This window comes from Staurois parvus, unplaced genomic scaffold (genome assembly GCF_062004578.1).
Source record: "Staurois parvus isolate SC_StPar_1 unplaced genomic scaffold, SC_StPar_1.0 ptg002686l, whole genome shotgun sequence".
NCBI classification, from domain to species: Eukaryota; Metazoa; Chordata; class Amphibia; order Anura; family Ranidae; genus Staurois; species Staurois parvus.
Genome location: NW_028320482.1, coordinates 1,042,194 through 1,066,612, shown reverse-complemented (window position 1 = coordinate 1,066,612; position 24,419 = coordinate 1,042,194). Strand labels below are relative to the sequence as shown.

Sequence of the window (24,419 nt, the reverse complement as noted above, 5' to 3'; positions counted from 1 at the left end):
TATGTGGTTGGGGACAATGTCAGAGATGCAGTGCCCTTTAAAGTGGGTCAAGGTGGGCAGATGAATTGTGAGTGGTACCGTGTTATACAGCATGGGGGCTGGGTGAATTGAGATCAGCAGAGTTTTATAGAGTGGGGGCAGGGTGAACAGAGAAAGCTGGGGGCAGGGTGAACAGTGAGGGCTTCCGTGTTCTATGGGGAGGGGCAGTGTGTATAGTGAGGGGTGCATTGTTCTATGGGGTGGGGGGCAGGGGGAGCAGTGATCTTTTTAATATATTTATAAACAATATGGGGTCTGAGATTATAAATCCCATTTCAGTCTTTGCAGATGACACCAAGCTGTGCCGGGGAATAACGTCCTTACAGGATGTCTCCAATTTACAAGCTGACCTCAATGCTCTGTAATTGGGGGGACTATGGGGCCAATGAGGGTTAATGTTGATAAATGTAAGGCTCTGCACTTGAGATTAAGAATATGCATCATACATACTAGAGGGGTACAACTGGGGGAATCAATGGTGGAGAAGGATCAGGGTGGGGTCAATGGTGGAGAAGGATCTGGGGGGTCAATGGTGGAGAAGGATCTGGGTGGGTCAATGGTGGAGAAGGATCTGGGGGGTTAATGGTGGAGAAGGATCTGGGGGGGTCAATGGTGGAGAAGGATCTGGGGGGGTTAATGGTGAAGGATCTGGGGGGATCAATGGTGGAGAAGGATCTGGGGGGGCAATGGTGGAGAAGGATCTGGGGGGGTCAATAATGGAGAAGGATCTGGGGGGGGTCAATAATGGAGAAGGATCTGGGGGGGGGGTCAATAATGGAGAAGGATCTGGGAGGGGTCGAGGGTGGAGAAGGATCTGGGGGTTCTGGTAGATCACAAACTCAATAATGGCATGCAATGCCAAGCTGCAGGTTCTAAAGAGAGCAAAATTCTCTCTTGTATTAGGAGAGGTATAGACTCCAGAGAGAGAGAGATATCATTCCCCCCCCCCCCCCCCCCCCCCCAGTACAAATCATTAGTAAGACCTCATTTGGAATATGCAGTTCAGTATTGGGCACCAATTCACAAAAAGAACATTGGGGAACTGGAGGAAGTACAGAGAAGGGCAACTAAACTGATACGAGGCATGGAGGAGATCAGCTATGAGGAAAGATTAGAGGACCTGAATGTATTCTCTACTGAGAAGAGGAGATTAAGGGGGGATATGATCTCCATGTATAATACATAAGGGGGGATATGATCTCCATGTATAATACATAAGGGGGGGATATGATCTCCATGTATAATACATAAGGGGGGATATGATCACCATGTATAATACATAAGGGGGATATGATCTCCATGCATAATACAAAAGGGGGGATATGATCTCCATGTATAATACATAAGGGGGATATGATCTCCATGTATAATACATAAGGGGGGATATGATCTCCATGTATAATACATAAGGGGGGAATGATCTCCATGTATAATACATAAGGGGGGATATGATCTCCATGTATAATACATAAGGGGGGATATGATCTCCATGTATAATACATAAGGGGGATATGATCACCATGTATAATACATAAGGGGGGATATGATCTCCATGTATAATACATAAGGGGGGATATGATCTCCATGTATAATACATAAGGGGGGATATGATCTCCATGTATAATACATAAGGGGGGATATGATCTTCATGTATAATACATAAGGGGGGATATGATCTCCATGTATAATACATAAGGGGGGATATGATCTCCATGTATAATACATAAGGGGGATATGATCTCCATGTATAATACATAAGAGGGGATATGATCACCATGTATAATACATAAGGGAGGATATGATCTCCATGTATAATACATAAGGGGGATATGATCACCATGTATAATACATAAGGGGGATATGATCTCCATGTATAATACATAAGGGGGATATGATCTCCATGTATAATACATAAGAGGGGATATGATCTCCATGTATAATACATAAGGGGGGATATGATCTCCATGTATAATACATAAGGGGGATATGATCTCCATGTATAATACATAAGGGGGGATATGATCTCCATGTATAATACATAAGGGAGGATATGATCTCCATGTATAATACATAAGGGGGATATGATCACCATGTATAATACATAAGGGGGATATGATCTCCATGTATAATACATAAGAGGGGATATGATCTCCATGTATAAATACATCAGTGGTTCATATAGTGAACTCGGTGTAGAGTTATTCACCCTGAGGTCATCACAGAGGACAAGGGGGCACTCTTTACATCTGGAGGGAAAGAAATGTAATCTCCAAACATGGAAAGGTTCTTCACAGTGAGAGCTGTGAAAATGTGGAATAGACTCCCTCAAGAGTTGGTTGTGGCCAGCTCAGTGGATTGCTTTAACCTCCCTAGCGGTCTGAATATGTCAGTATTTCTGTGCTCAAAGCAGTTCATTGTTTTCAATTGGAAATATGTTGTTTTTTTTATTGTAGGCCTGTAATTCTTAGGAATAACTCACTGAAATCTGTTTAAACAAGAGTCTAGTAGACATCCCGGGTGCGATAACGTTTAATACATTAAATCATAAATTATAAAAATAATATAATGATAAATGAAATAATGTAATCAAATCAAACACACAGAACTCTGTCCAAACAATATTATATAGACAGTGCATATTGTCCTAGAAAACATCCCGCGTGTGGTATATCCTGAAACACGGGACTGCACAAAGTCCGACATCACAATCAGGACAGTGGAACCTCGTTTCTTTGCGGATTTTTTTTCCACTCTCATCTCGCCGAGAGCAACATACCACGCACATCCTGGTAGGTGCTGCCTTTTTTTGGGTTGGTGGGATGTGGTCTATAAAGTGACGTCCAGTCAGGCGTTCTGGGTTGACAACTCCCACAGCACGTCGCCCGGATCTACCCACAGACATTGATGGCGTTTGGTGTTTCAGGAAGATGGATTCCGCAACTTTCCAGATAAAGTCCGCATGAAGCACAGGGTTGTCACTGTTTTTGCGGAACAGAATGTAGGCATTCCACAAGCACTGTTCTAGAAGATGCCGGAAAATCTTTTTGTAATATTTTTTCTGTTGTTTTCTCATTGCTGGATAGAATGTCATAGCTTGGTCAGCTCTGTCGATACCTCCCATGGTTCTGTTGTAGTCAATAACAACCTGCGGCTTCTGCATGTGTTTCCCACCTTTTGATTGGACCATCACTGTGGAGGCATTGTGAACGGTACTCATCAGGCACACATCCTTCTTATCCCGCCATCTCAGTGCCATCATTTTGCCTTTCTGCCAGGCAACTATTCCTCCAGGCTTCAGTTTGGTTTTTCCAAACATCGATGGAAGGTTGCGCCGGTTAGCCCGAACGGTTCCATAGGCATCCGTTTTGTGCTGCAGAAGAACCTTGTAAAGTTCTGGAGAGGTGTAGAACTTGTCCATTGTTATGCAGTAACCTTGGTTTAGCAGAGGCTCAATCAGTGACAGGACGGAAGATGTTGCCATTCCATAGTTGCTGTACTTTGGATCAACTTTTGTTCTTTTGCCGGTGTAAATAATTGTGTTCCAGATGTAGCCGGTAGAGGATTCGCACAGCAGGTAGGATCTGACACCAAATCGTGCTCTCTTGGATGCGATATATTGTATCCAGCTGAGCCTTCCCTTGTAGGCCATTAGACTTTCGTCTATACAGATGTCTCTCTCTGGCACATAGCTCTGCTGGAAATTCCTGAGAATTATTTGGGAGACTTCCCAAATTTTCTTTAGTTTGGGGGCCGGATGAGTCGATTCGTCAAAATTATCATTGTTTGCAAAGTGCAAAAATTTCATGATGAGTGAAAAGCAGTACTCCGACATGACTGTGCCAAAGAATGGCGTGGCAAGCATTTTGTTGGTGGTCCAGTACCACTTCTGCAGCGGTTTCCCCACCACTCCTTGCAGAATAATTAGGCCGAGAAACAGCCAAATGTCCTCTTTGGTGACAGGTTCCCACTTTCTGCTTCGTGAAAACCTGCTGTGTGGAGCAGCTAGTTGTTGCGCTGCGTACCTGTTTGTCTCCGTCACGATTATTTCAATAACCTCATCGGTCAGAAACAATTCTAAGTACGCCAAGGGGTTGTCACCTTCAACGTGGACTTTCATACCAGGTGCGCCGGTAAACGGGAATCTTGGTGGCGCTGGAGTATCGCAATCGATAGTGCACCACGTTTGCAGATCACTCACGTCAATCTCAGATTCGGCGCTGTCTTCACTGTCGGTGTCTGAAGACAAATTTCCACATGAGTCACTATCGCTCAATTCAAGTAGCTCCTCACTGTCGCTGTTTGCTAGCTCTTAAAAAACAGCTTTGGCGCTAGCGAGAGGCTTTTTGGAAGCCATGAATGCAAAACTGTTTTTAGTCACAGAAACTGAAAAACTGCACTATGGACATACAGTGAAGAAAATGTGTATTTGCTCCCCTGCTGATTTTGAATGGTTGCCCCTCACACAGAAATGATCGGTCTAAAAATCGAATGTTCGGTGTATTGTAACACTGAGAGACAGAATAGCAACAACAAATTCAGCAGAAATGCGTCTAACAAATGATGACTGATCTGCATGTTCATGAGGGAAATAAGTATTTGATCCCCTTCACAAAACATGACTTAGTACTTGGTGGTAAATCCCTTGTTGGCAATCACAGAGGTCAGATGTTTCCTGTAGTTGGCCCCCAGGTTTGCACACATCTCAGGAGGGATTTTGGCCCACTCCTCTTGGCAGATCCTCTCCAAGTTATTAAGGTTTGGTGGCTGACATTTGGCAACTCGAACTTTCAGCTCCCTCCACAGATTTTCAATCGGATTAAGGTCTGGAGACTGGCTAGGCCACTCCAGGACCTTAATGTGCTCCTTCTTGAGCCACTCCTTTGTTGCCTTGGCCGTGTGTTTTGGGTCATTGTCATGCTGGAACACCCATCCATGACCCATTTTCAATGCCCTGGCTGAGGGAAGAAGGTTCTCACCCAAGATTTGATGGTACATTGCCCCGTCCATCGTCCCTTTGATGCGGTGCAGTTGTCCTATCCCCTTAGCAGAAAAACACCCCCAAAGCAGAATGTTTCCACCATGTTTGACAGTTGGGATGGTGTTCTTGGGGTCATAGGCAGCATTCCTCCTCCTCCAAACACGGGGAGTTGAGTTGATGCCAAAGAGCTGGATTTTGGTCTCATCTGACCACAACACTTTCCACCAGTCATCCTCTGCATCATTTAGATGTTCAGTGGCAAACTTCAGACGGGCCTGGACATGTGCTTTCTTGAGCAGAGGGACCTTGCGGGCACTGCAGGATTTCAATCCTTGTCGGCGTAGTGTGTTACCAATTGTTTTCTTGGTGACTGTGGTCCCAGCTGCCTGGAGATCATTGACAAGATCCTCACGTGTAGTTCTGGGATGATTCCTCACTGTTCTCATGATCATTGACACTCCATGAGGTGAGATCTTGCATGGTGCACCAGACCTAGGGAGACTGACAGTTGTTTTGTGTTTCTTCCATTTGTGAATGATTGCACCAACTGTTGTCACCTTCTCACCAAGCTGCTTGGCGATAGTTTGGTAGCCCAGTCCAGCCTTGTGTAGGTCTACAATCTTGTCCCGACATCCTTGGACAGCTCTTTGGTCTTTGCCATGGTGGAGAGTTTGGAATCTGATTGTTTGATTGCTCCTGTAGACAGGTGTCTTTTATACAGGTAACAAAATGAGATTAGCAGCACTCCCTTTAGGAGACTGCTTCTAATCTCAGCTTGTTACCTGTATGAAAGAGACCTGGTAGCCAGAAATCCTGCTGAATGATAGGGGATCAAATCCTTATTTCCCTCATGAACATGCAGATCAGTCATCATTTGTTAGACATGCATTTCTGCTGAGTTTGTTGTTGCTATTCTGTCTCTCAGTGTTACAATACACCAAACATTCCATTTTTAGACCGATCATGTCTTTGTGAGTGGGCAAACATTCAACATCAGCAGGGGATTAAATACGCATTTCCTTCACTGTATCTGAGGTAATGATACAATGTATTCACTTGAGTAACACTTTATGTTTACACAGGTCTAAGTTTTAAATTCCCGCCGGCACAGCGCAACTGTCTCACACTGATCACACAGATCAATGTGAGATAGCCGGTCAGAGCGGATGGCTCGAGGCGACTGCAGGACCCGGGCGTGGATCGCAGAACCAGGTATGTATTTTGCAGCGACCCAGAGTCTGACTTGGGGTTACCACTTTTGACAGTTAGATTTAACCCTGAGCCAGACTCGGGAAAACCGCTAGGGGGTTAAAAAAAAGTCCTGGATTGTTTCTTGGATACACAGAATATAACTGGATATAACATTTATAGGTAAAGTTGATCCAGGGAATATCCGATTGCCTGCAGGAGCAAATTGGATCGTGCTTTGCTGGGTTTTTTTGCCTTCCTCTGGATCAACTGTGGGTATAGGATTATAACTTTTTTTTTAATGGTTGAACTGGATGGACTTTTGTTGTTCTTTCTTCAGCCAGACTAACTATGATCTATGGGGTGGGGGCAGGGTGAACAGTGAAGGGTGCAGTGATCTATGGGGTGGGGTTAGGGTGAACAGTGAGGGCTTCAGTGTTCTATGGGGAGAGGCAGTGTGTATAGTGAGGGGTGCATTGTTCTATGGGGTGGGGAGCAGGGTAAACAGTGAAGGATTCAGTGATCTATGGGTTGGGGGCACGGTGAACAATGAGAGGTGCAGTGATCTATGGGGTGGGGGCAAGATGAATAGTGCGGGCTTTAGTGTTCTATGGGGAGGGGCAGTGTGTATAGTGAAGGGTGCAGTGTTCTATGGGGTGGGGGCAGTGTTCTATGAGGTGTAAACGGGGTGTATAGTGAGGGGTGCAGTGTTCTATGGGGAGGGGGCAGTGTGAACAATGAGGGGTGCAGTGTTCCGTAGAGTAGATCAGTGTGGAATGAGAGGTGCAGTGTTCTGTAGAGTAGATCAGTGTGGAATGAGGGGAGCAGGGAAGATGGGAGGTGCAGGAAGAGGAGATAGCTCTTGGGAGGAGTAAAGGGCAGAGGACAGTGTTAGAGGGGACCACAGACAGCCAGGGATGGTCAGAGGGACCTTGGATCAGGGCTGGAAGGAGCCAGGAATAGAGGGAGGCATCTGGTACTCATGATTTGGGTAAAAGCAGAAACAGGTTTCTTCCTGAAGCACATAGGCTTGGCTAGGGGTGAGTAGGCACCAGGGGAACGGGACACAAGGGAGGGATCCTGGGACAAAGACACAGCCAGCGCCACACTGCCCTTGCACTCTATCTTTATTCACTTCCAATCTGCTGCCACTGCTCCATCCACTGCACTACCCCACTGCCAGCCCTTCTCCATCCACCGATCACCCCCTTCTGATATCACCCAGTACTCTGCAATACGCCCTACTCTGGACCAATCAGTGAGCAGTATGGGTGGAGGAATGGATTTAGTGTTCATGACCCACCTGTGCTGATCTCTGTAGGAGTGTCCTCCTCTATAAATGTCCCCGTTATTCCATCCTCCTCCATAGACTGCTGATCATCCCTCACATACGCTTCTTCTTCTTCTGTTTTAATCTCAACTTTTAGAATATTGAGATCTTCACCCTAAACCAAGAAAAAAATATCTGTAAAATATAAACTCACAGAAAAAACACATATATCTCCTCAAATCTATGTTCTAGATGTTCTGTCCCACCAACCTTGTAATGGTGAGGGACAATGTGACCTTCCTGTTTGGAATACAGAGGACGGGGACATCTCTCTGGTGGGTTCCCATGACTGGATCCATCTGTAGGAAACACACACACTGACTGAATCCATTGTTTCTATGTGTTTATCAGATGATGGGGGATCTAGGTGGATCCTCCGTACTGCTCTCTCCTTTACAATAAAGTCTCCTCTTACCCGGTGATGTGAGGGGTGGCTGATTGTCCATCATGACGTCCTTGTAGAGATCCTTGTGTCCTTCTAAATACTCCCACTCCTCCATGGAGAAATAGACAGTGACATCCTGACACCTTATAGGAACCTGACACACACAATGATACAGTCACCATCCAGACACATCCCTTGTCTGCTACTGGAGAATGTCCCAGAATTCCCGGCTCACCTCTCCTGTCAGCAGCTCCATCATCTTCTTGGTGACTTCTAGAATCTTCTGCATGTTGTGTCTCTCAGGGTTTAGGGAGTCACATGGAGGCACTGTGATGGTCATATGATCACCTGACTTCACAGGAGGAAATCTCTGTATTGAGGAACCGATAAGAATATCATGTTAGACTCCCAGAATCCTCCTCACCTCTCCGGTCAGGTCTGTGTATTATTAATAGAGATAAGAGTGATGTCATGTGACCTCCCAGAATCCTCCTCACCTCTCCAGTCTGGTCTGTGTTTTATTAACAGAGATAAGAGTGATGTCATGTGACCTCCCAGAATCCTCCTCACCTCTCCGGTCAGGTCTGTGTTTTATTAATAGAGATAAGAGTGATGTCATGTGACCTCCCAGAATCCTCCTCACCTCTCCGGTCAGGTCTGTTTTATTAACAGAGATAAGAGTGATGTCATGTGACCTCCCAGAATCCTCCTCACCTCTCCGGTCAGCAGGTAGATGATCTCCAGGGTGAGGTTTAGTATCTTCTCAGTCATGTGACTCCGGTCCTCCTCCATCCTCATTGGTGTGGTCATGTGATCTATGGGGGTTGCTCTGTAGATGGATTACATAGAATTATTTGGGTTTTATTAGTTGTACAATATTAGGAAAGGGATAAAAGGGGTTAATAGATGAGCTTCTCTCAGTGGGAATTGGAACAAGCAAACTGAGTTACTTAAGGGTCTATTTGTTAAAAACAAAATTGTATAGCCATTTCCCCAGCATATACACAGGTACATTTGTTCTGAGTGAATTAGGCGAACATAGGAATTCTTTATACTTTTTCTATTCTGAACAAATGTAGGCTGTAGCAAAATATCACACAGCATAGAGCCAAACAGCACAGGTAATACGTATTTTTAGGACCAGGTCATGCAACAACTTCTTCCCTATGCTCCATCAGTCGCAGGTTCTCTGACCTTGTCAAGGCCAATGCAGAGCCCATAGCCCTTCACTGGAAAGGAGGACACCTGGGGGACAGTCTGTTGCCAGAGTGTAAGGGAGGAGAGCTGAGTGTTACACATATATATATATACACATATATATATATATACACATACATATACACACACATACAGTACACACATACATATACACACACATACAGTACACACATACATATACACACACATACAGTACACACATACATACTTTTTGCTAGTAAAATATTTACACACAGGTATGTCAACCCCTTAAAATTGCATGTCCCCATGAAACCGTAACAAACTTCTACTGAAATGGTTCCATAAAATGGTGCAAAAACAACACTTTAACCCCTTGCCCTCCGGAGGATTCCCCCCCCCCCCCCTTCCTGACCACGCCATTTTTTACGTTACGTCGCTGCGTTATTTTAACCGACAATTGCGCAGTCATGCAACGCTGCATTCAAATAAATTAACGTCCTTTTTTCCCACGATTTGAGCTTTCTTTCGGTGGTATTTGATTGCCTGTACATTTTTTATTTTTTGCGCTATAAACAAACAAAAAAAAAGACTGACAATTTTTATAAAAAAAACAAATATTTTTGACTTTTTGCTATTAAACATGTCCAGTAAAAAAAAAAAAAAAAAATCTAATTTCGTCATAAATTTAGACCAAAATGTATTCTGCTCCGTGTCTTTGCTAAAAAAAATCCCAATACGTGTAAATTTATTGGTTTACGTGAAAGTTATAGCATTTACAAATGGCGGTATATATACTGGGATTTTTATTCCGTTATCTTTATACTAGTAATGGTGGCGATCAGCGACTTATAGCGGGACTGTGGCGGGCATTTTGACACTGAGTGGGAACTGATTAACTGCCACTGACATCCCCAGTGACACCAATACAGTGATCAGTGCTAATAAAAAGCACAGACACTGTTCTAATGGCACTGGGCAGGAAGGGGTTAACATGTGGGGCGATCAAAGGGTTAACTGTGTGTGTTGGGCAACATGTTGTGCAGAGAGATACAAAGCAGCATGTCCTTGCTAACAGGAGAGAGACCTGTGTTGTTTACACAGGTCTCTCCCCTGTCAACTTTCCCCGATGATCACCGAATGCCAGCCTGGACCCAGTGATTGACATCTTAAGCCTCCAAAAGCAGAGCAGGTAGGGTAGTGTGCACCTCCTACCCGGAAATACAAATCACGTATATATACACATGATTTTGTGCAGCCCTGCCACCCTGTAACAGTACATCTCCTATAGGGCTGAGGGCAAGCGGTTAAATCCCTAACTTCACCTATGGACCCCAGTGAAGGTGATCAGTACAGATGGGGATTCCTCCTCTCCTTCCCTGACCACAGTGACCGGGGGAAGGACAGCTCTGAGCCTGGAAGTCATGAAATGTTCCTCTCTTCTGGGTTCATTCACCGGAGGGGACATCCGAGAACTCATCCCCCTCCACTCCATCCGCCATACCAGTCCCAGGCCTGCAGAAGGAGCAGAGGAGCCCGAGATGCATGGAGGAAGTAGTCAGGCATGGGTGGGGTGTTGGTATCTCCAAAGGAAGGGCATGGAAGTTTAAATGTTGTTACATCCCGAAGCTGAATCATATCGCTTGGTACAGAAACAATTGAGTATTTCCTGTCATACTTTTTATTTGCACCAACATCCACATTTTCATGACAAGCTTTCAAGGTGTGCCTGAAAGGTCCAAGCAGTCCTAATCATTGGTACTGCGTGGACCTCGAAGAAGGGGGCACACCTTGAGAGCATGTCCTGAAAACTTGGATGTTAGTGCAAATAAAAACAGGCATTACTCAGTTGTGTCTGTGCCAAGTGCACCGATACAGCTACAATCACCTCAAGCATCCCTCGTTACAAGAGACTGCAAGGGTGAGAAGGTGACCCATCTCCACAATGAGGAGAATGTTCTGGCCCCGGAAGTGGGGGAATGTTGTGCCCCTGAAGGGGTTAATCTGGGTTCCCACACTATATATGTGTGTATCATCACCTGCTGGAGATAAAAGACGTCACAGTGACTATGGAGGAAGAGGATGGACATGACGGGGGGTTACTGAGTATAAATAGAACATAACATCTTATTACCTCCAATGCTGCCACTTCCACCAACGTCTCCTCTCTACTGCCTTTCAACTCACCAAACTTCCTATTTATACCTGACATCACTTCCTGTCTGTACCTGACATCACTTCCTGTCTGTATTCCATAGACTTCCTGTCTGGGTAGAAGTGAGATCACCACCTTGTGGAGCTCAGAGGAACTGCAGCCCCGAGAAGCGTCTGGTAGTGTGACCCCAGCCTTGTGCTGGGTGTGTATGGACTGTAGATCCTTATAGAGGGGTCACCACCACTCCCACCAAGGGGGACAGAAATATATGACTGCCTAGTCCAACCTTTCCCAGGCAGGGTTCCTTCAGCAATGAACAATTTCTGTCTCTCAGTAACAACTGACATCAGTGATCTGTAAGGGGGGCAGTCTTCCCACTGATGATGATAAACATGTCCTCCCACTGACCATTGATATAAGGGGTAATTGTTAACCAATGTAAGGGACCACTACACTGACCACTGATATAAGGGTATCCTTCTCCCATTGGTCACTGATGTAAGGGTCCACCACACTGACCACTGATTAAGGGGATCCCTCTCCCACTGATCACCAATGTAAGACACACACTGACCACTTATATAATGGGGTCCTTCTCCTATTGGTGTGTTAATAATAAAGTCTGGGCACATCCAAAACTGAATCAGGAATGCCGAAATTCTGTTATTTTGTGAACATTCTTTGCATGTCCTGGGTTAGAGCAACACAGACACTGCAAACCTTCAAAGGCAGCAGGAAAGTGATTCTAAAAACCCTGGTTTAGAGAACAGCAGACCAACAGCAGGCCTCCGCAAATGCTGGCCACCACTACTTGGATGCTGAGATACATAAGCAATAGGTCATTCAGGTGCAGCTACAGGTTCAGCAGCAAGCCACTGTGGAAGCAAACTGCCACCATGAGGAAACCTTAGCTCTCTTGATATAGGCTCAGCAGGCCCAAGCAGCTCAGCTGGAGGTTCAAAAGAAATCTGTACAGGCCCAGCTGGATGTGCTACAGATCATCTGAAGAGGGTTGTTGCTCCAAGCAACCCAGTCACAGTGAGGTCCAGCCACTACCTGCAAAAGCTAACTTCTATTGATAATGTGGAGGCATTTCTGGCCACTTTTGAGAGAAGAGCAGATAAAGAGGAGGGTGGTCCCAAGACCGTTGGGCTTGTCTTGTCTCCCTTATCTCACTGGGAGTCCACAAAAAAACTATTTTGACCTAGACATGCTGATGTCAATAAGTATGAATGACTAAAGGCAGAAATTCTGCCCTGCATTGGTTGAATACAGCTGTATGGGCATAAAGGATGCACCTCTGGAAGTACATCTTGCCACCCAGATTCTAGATGTATGACTTGGTTCAGCTGGTTAAGAAATGGCTGCAACCTGAGGCATTGTCTGGCATTGGATGAGCGAGTCATGTTGGACTGGTACCTGAGGTCCCTGCCAAATGACCTCCAGTGCTGGATGAGCCATGAAGACTCCAAGACAGTACATCAACTTTTAAAAATGGTCAAGAGATACACTGTTGTAGAGGACATGCTAGGACCTGTCAACTCCTATGGAATCCTACCAGTGCAGAAAGCAAAGTTGTTGACAAACCTGGGCATCAGCACTCAGGAATGCCAGGGAGCAACCACCCCAGTATCTCAAAATTCTGCTCTAGCATGGAGGAATGAGAATATTCTGTGTTAATAGTGTCACTCCTGGGGCCATAGCCAGGCTCAGTTTCCCTTGTAGTAGGAGCCCATGGAATGTGGGGCTACACAGATGATATGGGTCTATGCCCAGAAGGTCTGTGCCACCAACCCGGATCTGACTGAGGGGTGGGGTGGGCCCCATAAGGAAGACCATGCAGGTAGTATGCGTACATGCATACTAGAGAATACCCTCTGGTACCAATGGCAATAAGCATTGCATATTGTATGGTTACCCAGGAGGTTGGGGTGGTACCCAGCTTGATTTATAGTCTCATAATGGGGCAGGGCTGTCCTCTTTTTGTGAAACTAATGGGTTAGCTTGTGAGCTTAGGACTGCCTGAACAATGTGGCAATTTGGTTCCCCTTGAAGGGCAGGACAGTATGACTTTAGAGAATGCTGATGATGTTGAACCTGCAGTAGATGGTCTACAGCCCAAGGAGACCCCTTAGTGCGGAATCTCCTTGTATGCAGGTCATGGCTGAAGATTATATAGAGAAAACTTCCACAATACAGGGAAAACTGGCCCAGGGAAAAGGCCTACATTCTCAATAGAGGAAACTTCCCCAATATACGCTATTACCTTGGAGGATGAGGGGGGAAGGTACCTCTAATCCAGTGCATCCTTACCTGGAAGTACCAAGGTGTGCCTTAGGCATTGCAATGAGTGACCCCATGATGAAAAAAAAATGCCAGAGAATAAGACATACTGATTCATGGGGTATCACAAATGCCTATTGACATTGTGGTCAATAATGATTTGCAATATCGAGTCACCAAAGTCTGGGGTGAATTGGTTGACCAATTCCTGGTCCCCCAGCCATTTAGACACATGGTACTTGACTTTGCACACATTGATGCATTGGGAGATCACCTGGGGGCCAAAACAGAGGCATGGATAACAGAGCAATTCTACTGGCTACTGGTTGCTGCTAAAGTGAAAGGTATTGAGGTTCATGTCCTGCCTGCAAATTAACTGCTCCAGTGTCACATTTTAGGAACTCCTTGGTGCTTCTGCCTATTTTTGAAGTACCATTCAAGAATATTGCAATGGATTTGGTGGGCCCATTGGTGAAATCAACTTGCGGACACCAACACATTCTGGAGATACTCATTTTTGCATCAAGGTATCCAGAAGCAGTCCTTCTGTGGAAAACCTCCTCCAAAGTGAGGCCTGTTTAACATGTTTCCCCTAGACTGGATTCCCTAAAGAGATCTTGACGATCCAAGGCACACCATTCATGTCAAAGGTGTTGGCAGACCTATGCAAGATATTCCAGATGAAATAAGTGTGCATCTCGGTCTATCACCAGCAGACAGATAGGCTGGTTGAAAAGTACAAGCAGACTCTAAACTCTACAGATAGGCTGGTTGAAAAGTGCAAACAGACTCTAAACTCTATACTCAAGTGGTTTGTTGAAAAAGATGGAAATGATTAGGGCTGCTTACTTCCAGCACTCATGTTTGCCATCAGAAAGGTACATCAAGCATTCACTGGGTTTTCCTCATTTGAGTTGGTTTATGAGCAGAGACCTTGTTGGTTGCTTGACCAAGAAACCTGGGTAAATGCATCTACTCCACATAAAATGGAGTTTCCTCTGGTAAAGGTGCATTTACAAAAGGCACAAGAAGCATGAAGAAGGGTATACAATCAAACCAACCAAACATAGACAGTTCTAGGTTGGGGAATAGGTGGCTGTGCTTATACCCCATTTTAGAGTAAGTTCCTGGCCGGGTGTCAGGGGCCATTAGAGGTGGTAAAAAGAGGTTGGTGAAGTAAACTATAAAGTACACCAATTATTACCAAATTAGCCACGCGAACCTGTTAAAACTCTGGAAAGTGCGAGAGAAGATACCAGCCTTGGCTGAGGTAAAATCAAAGCCCCCTGTAGGGGTGGACCTAGTCCCAGTTGAAACCACCCTGTTTAAGTAACAAACTGTAGGCAAATTTTTTACAGAAGAATAAAGATTTTTTTCAGGGCTGCCAGACCTTACTAGAGTAACTGAGCTTGACATTGTTACAAAACCCAATATAAAGGTACAAGTAAAACCATAGCACATTCCTGAGGCATACAGGAAAGTAATATTGGGGGAAGTTTGGAAAATGCACGCACTCAATATCATTGAGGAATTGCAGAGGAAAGGTTCAAGCCTGGCTGTGTTGGTGCCAAAGCCAAATGGAACCCTACAGATTTGAAATGATTTCAGAAAGCTCAGTGAGGTATCAAATCTTGATGCATATCCAAGTAGATGAACACATAGAGAGGTTATGACCAGCTGTGTCACCTTAGACCTCACCAAGGGCTACTGGCTACTTTAACTAAGGAAGTCAGAGAAAAGATGGCATTCACCACACCACAGGGTCACTTTCAATATAAAGGCAACGTTCGAGAGGGCAATGGATAAAACTGTACACCTGCATTGGAAATACACCTCAGTGAATTTGGATGCCATTTCCATTTTTAGTACAGACTAGGAGGCCCATTTTCCCACTGTGCAGGCTGTTCTGAACTCTCTAAAGAAGGAGGGGTTTACCATTAATTCAGAAAAGTGTGCCATTGCCATGGAAGAGACCAAGTATGTGGAGTACATTGTGGGTAGGGGATTGGTGAAACTCCACATGAACAAAGTAGAGGCTAGTCAAGCTTGGCTTTTTTGGGCATGGTTTGGGAACTACCGTTGGTTTGTCTCCACTATCTGTCTGCCAATATTACTTCACCAATGATGGACTTGACAAAGGGTAAGAAGTCAGTCATGGTTGAGTGGAATGACAAGGCTGAGGAGGCTTTCCTGGAACTTAAAACAGTCTTTTGTCAGTATCCAGTGCTGGTTGCTCCAGGGTTTTTGAAACGGTGTGTTATCCAAACAGATGACTCTAGTACAGGGAAAGGGGCCGTTCTGTTCCAAGAGGTCAATGGGCAGGACCACTCCATGGTCTTTCTCAGTAGAAAGCTCACAGCTGCCGAGAGAAATGACACAGTATTAGAGCGAGAGTGCCTGGCCCTTAAGTGGACTCTAGATTCCCTATGCCATTTTTTCCTTGGCAGGAAGAACAAACACACAAATGCTAGGGTAACCTGATGGTTCTTGGCCCTAAAAGAGTTCAAATTTGTGATGTAACACAGGCCGGGAAAGTAACAGAATGCTGATGTCCTCGGTAGGGTACACCATAGGGTGTCCCACATTACCTCTGACACCTCCGTGTCAAGGCAGAGGAGGGATACTGTATGTACAGGATGCCAGGATGGGTTCTGGATGAGAAACCTTAACCCAGGTATAGGAACGGTATACTGGTGGTGAGTTGTAATCGTATGCAATATACCACAACTATGTACTGTAGTTGCTTTGCTGAAGAAGCTGTTTAGTTTTCTGACTGTTGAAGAAGCAATCAATCAAGACTGTTACTTTTACAAATATTTGGTTGGTGATCCTGGGCTCTACAGATGTGTTCAGGGGCGGACTGACCATTTGGAAACTCAAGCACTGCCTGAGGGCCCGGGGTCAGTAGGGGGCCCCATGAGATGCCCCTGGTACCTTTTTCATAGGGTTTTTTGAGTTTGGGCAAGGACACAGGGACCCCATGATCCTCTATTGCCCGGGGGCCCCATGAGTTGTCAGTCTGCCCCTGGATGTGTTACAGCAAAATTACATTTATATAAAAAAATACTTTAGCCACTTCAAGTTCTGACACTTTCACCCCCATCTAGCGCAGGTCATTTTTCAGATTTCACAGCTGCCACTCTGAATGATAATTACTCAGTCGTGCAACACTGTATCCAAAATGTATCATTTTTGAGACAGATAAAGCTTTCTTTTGGTGGTATGTAATCACCACTAAGTGTTTAATTTTTTTTTGCTATATAAAAGAAAAACAGACATAAAGGAAAAAACTAATTTTTCTTAGTTTCTGTTATAAAATTTTGTAAGTTGCATATCATGTAGTCTGTGTGAAAGTTAGAGTCTACAAATATGGGATATATCTGAAAATTGATCAATCCTGATGTACTGACAGCCAAACTCATGCCAGGACAGTACAAATTACCCCAAATGACCCATTTTTGGAAAGTAGACAGTCCAAAGGAATTTAATAAGAGGCATGGTGACTTTTTTTAAAACTGTAATTTTATGTCACAATTTTTTTGAAAATTAAGAAATGAAATCATTTTTTTTACCTATAGCAGTTCCAGTTCCTATAAGCCAGTGGTCTCCAAACTGCAGCTTGGTGGCCGGATGTGGCCCTTTGCTTGCTTTTATGTGCCCCTTGGGGCATTATTCCCCCCATTGTCAGCAACGGTGGGGCATAGTTCATGCCTCTCACAAAAGGACACTCTTCCTCTTATTGATACCAATGATGGGGCACTGTTCCTCCTATTTATACCAATTATGGAGCACTATTCCTCCTATTGATACCAGTTATGGGGCACTATTCCTCCCATTGATACTCATGATGGGGCACTATTCATAGTTAGTTACATAGTGTGGCTGAAAAAAGACAAAAGTCCATCCAGTTCAACCATAGAAAAAAAGTTATAATCCTATACCCACATTTGATCCAGAGGAAGGCAAAACAACACAGCAAAGCACAATCCAATTTGCTCCTGCAGGGGAAAAAAGTCCTTCCTGATCCCCCGAGAGCCAATCGGGTATTCCCTGGATCAACTTTACCTATAAATGTTATATCCAGTTATATTCTGTGTATCCAAGAAACAATCCAGGACTTTTGTGAAGCAATCCACTCAGCTGGCCAGAACCGACTCTTGAGGGAGTCTATTCCACATTTTCACAGCTCTCACTGTGAAGAAACCTTTCCATGTTTGGAGATTATTCCTCCAACTAACAACAATGATGGGGAACTATTACTCCTATGACACCAATGATGGGGCACTATTCCTCCTATTGACACCAACGATGGGGCACTATTCCTCCCACTGACACCAACAATGGGATGCTATTCCTACCACTTACACCAATGATGGGGCACTATTCCTCCCACTGATACCAATGATGGGGCACTATTCCTCCCACTGACACCAATGATGGGGCACTATTCCTCCCATTGATACCACTAATGGAGCACTATTCCTCCCACTGATACCAATGATGGGGCACTATTCCTCCCACTGATACCAATGATGGGGCACTATTCCTCCCACTGAATCCAACGATGGGGCACTATTCCTCCACTGATACCAGTGATGGGACACTATTCCTCCCATTGACACCAATGATGGGGCACTATTCCTCCCACTGAATCCAACGATGGGGCACTATTCCTCCCACTGATACCAATGATGGGGCACTATTCCTCCCACTGATACCAATGATGGGGCACTATTCCTCCCATTGATACCACTAATGGAGCACTATTACTCCCCCTAATACCAATGATGGGGCACTATTACTCCCCCTAATACCAATGATGGGGCACTGTTTACTCCCACTGGCCACAGTCCGCCCCCCCCCCCCCCGAAAAGTTTGAAGGACAGTAAATTGGCCCTTTGTTTAGAAAGTTTGGAGACCCTTGCTATAAGCCAAGCAAGCTTAGCCTACCAGTACGTGGCTGCCCCCAGGAATGCCATGTTCACTGGCCAGAACATATAGGAGGCTGAAAATGGAAGAACAAAAGCATTCCTGCGGTTTCAGGAGTGCATTTGTTTGCAAGGGATGGATGGGACTTGTGTCTTGCAGAAATATAGTCAGCAGGATGTGCAGATGGGTCAGTTCAGGCCGCTGACAGAGACATGGTAACCAAACAGGCAAAGGATTGTTCCAGGCAGCAGGCAGAAATGTGGTCAATAAACAGGCCAGGATTGGTACAGGCAGAGACAACACTCTACTGGTGTGGTGGTGACAAGGAACACTGTTGCTGGCTGCACTGGTCTGCTGACTAGTGTAGCAGTGATCAGGAACTTCTTCTGACATACACTGGTCTGCTGACACTGGTGTGTAGACAATCAGGGACACTGTTGCTGGTGTACACTGGTTTGGTGACCTTGGTGTAGCAGTGGTCAGCTACACTGTAACTGGTGTGACGGGTATTAAAGTGTTACTAAACCCCGGACTATATCTGGCCCCCCACAGTATACAGAACATGGAAATGCAATTATTTTAGTAAATATAAACTGCTAAATACCTTTTCTCATCAGCAGTTAGAATAGTCTTGTGACTTCAGCAGAGCACTGGTTAAAGCTTGTAGGAGTTTTCTTTCTGCTCTAGGAGGATGCAGAACCCCTGACCTCTGTCTGGACATTGCTGATTGGCCTTGTCCAATAAAAGTCCATGTTGGAGACCATTAGCATTCATAATGGAAGTACAAGAGCAAGAAGCAGCATCAGCGGCAGCACCTTCTATTTTCTTCCTCCACCTCCCTCTCTGCTCTTTTGAAATGCCCTGCACGTGTCTCTTCTTCTCCAGCTTGTCTCACAAGTGCAGTCATTTATCAGCCTCCTACCCCAGTGTCAGGCTTTCTTGAGCACTTTTCTTCATGGCTACCCTACGTTCTCTCCTCTGAAGTATCCACCATCATTCTCATCACACCTCAGCCACCTCTCAACTACACAGCCTAACCTTCTCATTAACCTAATGCAATTATTATTATTATACAGGATTTTTATAGCGCCAACAGTTTGCTCAGCGCTTTACAACATAAAGGGAGACAATACAGCAACAATACAGTTCAATACAAGAGGGTTAGGAGGGCCCTGCTCCTTGGAGCTTACAATTAGAGATGAGCGAATTATTCAAAAATTCGATTCGGCTGATTCGCCAAATTTGCGGGAGAAATTCGATTTGATGCGAATTTATTCGCTGCGAATTTAACTTATTAAAAGGGTTTCTAGGCTTCAGAGAGCCTTTATATTAGTGCAGAACACTGTACCTTTAATTTAAATGCCCTTGGAGTCTGCTGGGGAAGAGAAATAATACTGTCAGTCAGTGTGACATGCAGATGAGTGCCGTCGATCTTAGAATCACCGCACACTTCACTCATTTGGGCAGTCACGGGGCACGACGAAGAATGAAAAGAAGAAGAAGAAGAATGAAAAGAAGAAGAAGAAGAATGAAAAGAAGAATGAAAAGAAGAAGAAGAAGAAGAATGAAAAGAAGAAGAAGAAGAAGAATGAAAAGAAGAAGAAGAAGAAGAATGAAAAGAAGAAGAAGAAGAAGAATGAAAAGAAGAAGAAGAATGAAAAGAAGAAGAAGAAGAATGAAAAGCAGAAGAAGAAGAAGAAGAAGAAGAAGAATGAAAAGCAGAAGAAGAAGAATGAAAAGAAGAAGAAGAATGAAAAGAAGAAGAAGAATGAAAAGAAGAATGAGAAGAAGAATGAGAAGAATGAAAAGAAGAATGAGAAGAATGAAAAGAAGAAGAAGAATGAAAAGAAGAAGAAGAAGAATGAGAAGAAGAAGAATGAAAAGAAGAATGAAAAGAAGAAGAAGAAGAAGAATGAAAAGAAGAAGAAGAATAATGAAAAGAAGAAGAAGAATGAGAAGAATGAAAAGAAGAATGAAAAGAAGAAGAAGAAGAATGAAAAGAAGAATGAAAAGAAGAAGAAGAATGAAAAGAAGAATGAAAAGAAGAAGAATGAAAAGAAGAAGAAGAAGAATGAAAAGAAGAAGAAGAAGAATGAAAAGAAGAAGAAGAATGAAAAGAAGAAGAAGAATGAAAAGAAGAATGAGAAGAAGAATGAAAAGAATGAAAAGAAGAATGAAAAGAAGAAGAAGAATGAAAAGAAGAAGAAGAAGAATGAAAAGAAGAATGGAAAGAAGAAGAATGAAAAGAAGAAGAAGAATGAAAAGAAGAAGAAGAAGAAGAATGAAAAGAAGAAGAATGAAAAGAAGAAGAAGAATGAAAAGAAGAAGAATGAAAAGAAGAAGAAGAATGAAAAGAAGAAGAATTCCAGTACAGCAAAAAGTGTATCTGCAGAGAGCTCCGCTATTTCTGACAGTTCTCTGACAGTTCCTTCACATTTACAGCGGTTGAAACATTGTATCTATTTATTTCCGAATAAAAACATCTGTATCCTAAATGGAAACAAATAGATACAATGTTTCAACCGCTGTAAATGAACTGTCAGAACTGTCAGAGAACTGTCAGAAATAGCGGAGCTCTCTGCAGTGACACTTTTTGCCGGCTGATCGGGGAAAATTCGATTCGTGCACCCGAAGTTTGCTAAAATTCGGATTCGGTGCGAATCGAATTTTTCCTAATATTCGAAACGAATTCCACTTCGCCAAGTTTGATTCGCTCATCTCTACTTACAATCTAAGAGGGAGGGGCTGGTGGTACAAAAGGTAATAACTGTGGGGGATGGACTGGTAGGAGGAATAGAAGATTCCGTTATTAGCTGAGGGCAGTATAGGCTTCCCTGAAGAGACAGGTTTACAGAGATTGCCTAAAAAAGAGCAGAGTAGGTGATAGTTTGATAGATTGGTGTAGAGAGTTCCAGAGGATGGGGGAGGCTCTGGAGAAGTCCTGGAGATGAGTATGGGAGGAGGAGACAAAAGGGCTAGAGAGCAGGAGATCGTAGTAGGAGCGGAGACGATGGCTGGGCAACATAACCAAACAGAATAATCTACCTCACTTTCTTCATTTGATTCTGACCCTACCTATATCGATCCCAAGCTTCTTTTTCAGAGCTAATCAGTCTCTTATCCCCAATTTCATTTGGGTCGACAAACCTCCATGTTAAAACAAGCAACTTCCAAAAAATTGCAGGGGGGGTCCTTCTGTCCCTGACATCAAGCATTACTCTATTGACTCTCACCTGAATAGAATCATAGACTAGGGTAGACACTAACATACCAAACAGACATGGGCAGAATGAAAAACATTTGTTTCATTTCAATTTGTAATTTAAATAATTTTGTTAAATTAGTTTAATTCATTTTAATTACAAAATTACAATTACAAAAGGTAATAACTGTGGGGGATGAACTGATAGGAGCAATAGAAAATTCCATTATTAGCTGAAGGCAGGATAGACTTCCCTGAAGAGATAGGTTTTCAGAGATCGCCTAAAATTGGGCAGAGTAGGCGATAGTCTGATAGATTGTGGTAGAGAGTTCCAGAGGATGGGGAGGCTCTGGAGAAGTCCTGGGGATAAGAATGGGAGGAGGAGACAAGGGAGCTAGAGAGCAGGAGGTCGTGGGAGGAGAGGATAGGACAGTTTGGGTGATATTTGGAGACAAGATTGGACACAAACCACCACTTCACTCCAATGGCAACACCCTCAACCTTGTTTTCTCCCACCTCTGCACTCCTGGAAACCTCTCTAGAACCCTTTTTCCTCTTTCCTATCACAACCTTCTTAATTTCATGTCTCCAACCTCCCATGCTTCCAACCAGCAACCAGTTGCCCATAGAAACCTTTGCCATATCAACCTTTCCCTTCTTCATTCTGCTGCTGACTGCCTTTATGACACAATTGCCCCCTTATCCTGCCCATAGCTGTCCACTTCTGTCTACAACAACCTACCAACATCTCTTGATACCCTTGCTCCTCTCTCTAGAACCAGGGCTCGCCTGCTACAACCCTGGCAAACAGACAACACTAGAAGTCTCAGGAGACACAATCGTGCTCTTGAGTGATGGTGGCATAAAACTAACTCCCTGCAAAACTTCACCCTCTACAAATCCACCCTTCTCAAATAGAAAGTCAGGCTCCACGCTGTTAAACAAACCTACTACACCACTCTCATCAAAACCTTCTCATCCAATTCTCCATAACTCTTTTCTACCTTTAATTTTTAAGTCCACAAAGGTGTGAAAAAAACAAAAAACCTGTAAGTGAGCAAAAAAAGTGCAAAACACCAGCACAAAAAAGTGCACTTAGTGGTGTGCTTTAGTCCAGCCCTTGAAGTGGTAGGACCTCTACCCTGATCCCCCGGGACGCAAGGCTCTTGACCGGGACAAAGGGTTTCCAATGTGGGCCGCCTAGCCAAAAGGCCTGGTGGACCCCTTTCCTTGTGTCCAGCCGAAGCCAACCACCAAGTACAAGGTCAGGGGGCTCTCCCAAACAGAGACCCCCCCAGGATCAAGGGAGGAAGGAACCTAAGAGCCACACCCCCCCTAGACTTCAGAGTAGGCCCAAGGACACACACATAGCTCCCAACTGTCCCTGAATTTGAGGGAATGTCCCTCATTTGGAACAAAGTCCCACTGTCCCTCTTTCCTCCTCACTTGTCCCACATTTTGGTCTGATCTATATAGCTGTATATAAAATGCACTATTTATCTAGCAAAGAGTATTTTACGGTGCTACACCTTTCATCCAATTTCTAAATTGCTGCATTTGGATATTTCCAAAGCCAATATAAGGGAATAATGGTCAAAAAAACTACTCGTGGATTTAACCAACAATTTGTGTTATTCTCCTTTAAGGGGGCGTGGTGGGGGGTGTGCCTATGCCTACATACTTTTGCTAATAGGTGTCCCTCATTCCCATCTTAGAAAGTTAGGAGGTATTTCCACGCCCTCCATCCTAGTGAGGAAAAAAAACACACAACTAGCTGACAAACAGTGGAGAAAACTAAATAAATATGTGGACTTGCAATAGTGCACTAGCTAGGCCCTAAGGCTCGTAGCCAAAAAATTGCCCTTGACTTAACCAAAAGGCCTAGCCCTAAAAGGCGCAGTGCAGAAGAAGTGATTGGAACTGTGGCCATGTGCACTTTTCACACGTGGGATCCCACCCTCATGTGTTACTCAGAGCACCCCTGGGGCGACCACTCCCAGGGACTACAGCTCCGCAGATTCTGCCTCCTCGGCCCCTGGCAAAGCAAAGTAGATCCATTCAGAACAGGAGGAAACTGGGCTTCTCCGATTTTCTCGGGGGAATTACTCCCAATCCTCAACAGCCTGTGGGTGCCTTGGTTTCTGTTCTAACTAGCTTTCAGAGCCCCCATCATACCAACAGGGGTACTATACAGCCAGCCATTCTCACCAAAAGGCAAAAACGACATCGGAGCGCCCCTACTAGACACTGATAAGAACAGATACTACACTTGATCTTAGCCAAAAGGCCAAGAAGTGATTTTCTACCCTTAATTCCTTACTTACTTCACCCCTCGCTGCCTCCACCCACCAACTTACTAACTGCCCAGGAGATTGTCAGTCATTTCAAAAACAAGATTAGTACAATTTATGGTGAGATCTCCGGTGTCCAGCTTTGTTTTCCAACCAACATACCAGGTGTAACACCACACCCAATACTTTCCTTCTTGAACTCTTTTACCACCAATGAAGTGTTCAAACACCTTTCTGAGGCCCTCCTCCCCACTTGTGCCCTGGATCCCAATCTCTCCCTCTCCACCTTTCCCTCCCTGCTCAAATATGAACTGGTTATCCCCATACATAGAAAAACCCTCACTGAACTCCACCTGTTTGAATGACTTAAGGCCCATCTCTCTGCTCCTGTTTACCTCCAAGCTCTTGAATGCCTTGACCACAACCGTATGAGTTGCTACTTCAGTGATAACAACCTTCTTGA

General features: G+C 44.4%; 1 protein-coding gene and 1 pseudogene across 1 annotated transcript in view; both read right to left on the bottom strand.

Moving 5' to 3' along the window:
• LOC149429906 (uncharacterized) overlaps positions 1–24,419 on the bottom strand; it is a 39,379-nt gene that overhangs the window by 2,799 nt on the left and 12,161 nt on the right. Inside the window, exons 8-13 of the mRNA XM_089666360.1 lie at positions 11,231–11,271; positions 8,635–8,749; positions 8,156–8,290; positions 7,951–8,074; positions 7,746–7,834; positions 7,509–7,650 (exon numbers count right to left, since the gene is read on the bottom strand). Of these exons, the coding sequence (XP_089522486.1) occupies positions 7,509–7,650; positions 7,746–7,834; positions 7,951–8,074; positions 8,156–8,290; positions 8,635–8,749; positions 11,231–11,271 (646 nt within the window). The remainder of the gene's footprint in view (positions 1–7,508; positions 7,651–7,745; positions 7,835–7,950; positions 8,075–8,155; positions 8,291–8,634; positions 8,750–11,230; positions 11,272–24,419) is intronic.
• Positions 23,844–23,964, bottom strand: LOC149429907 (U2 spliceosomal RNA; annotated as a pseudogene).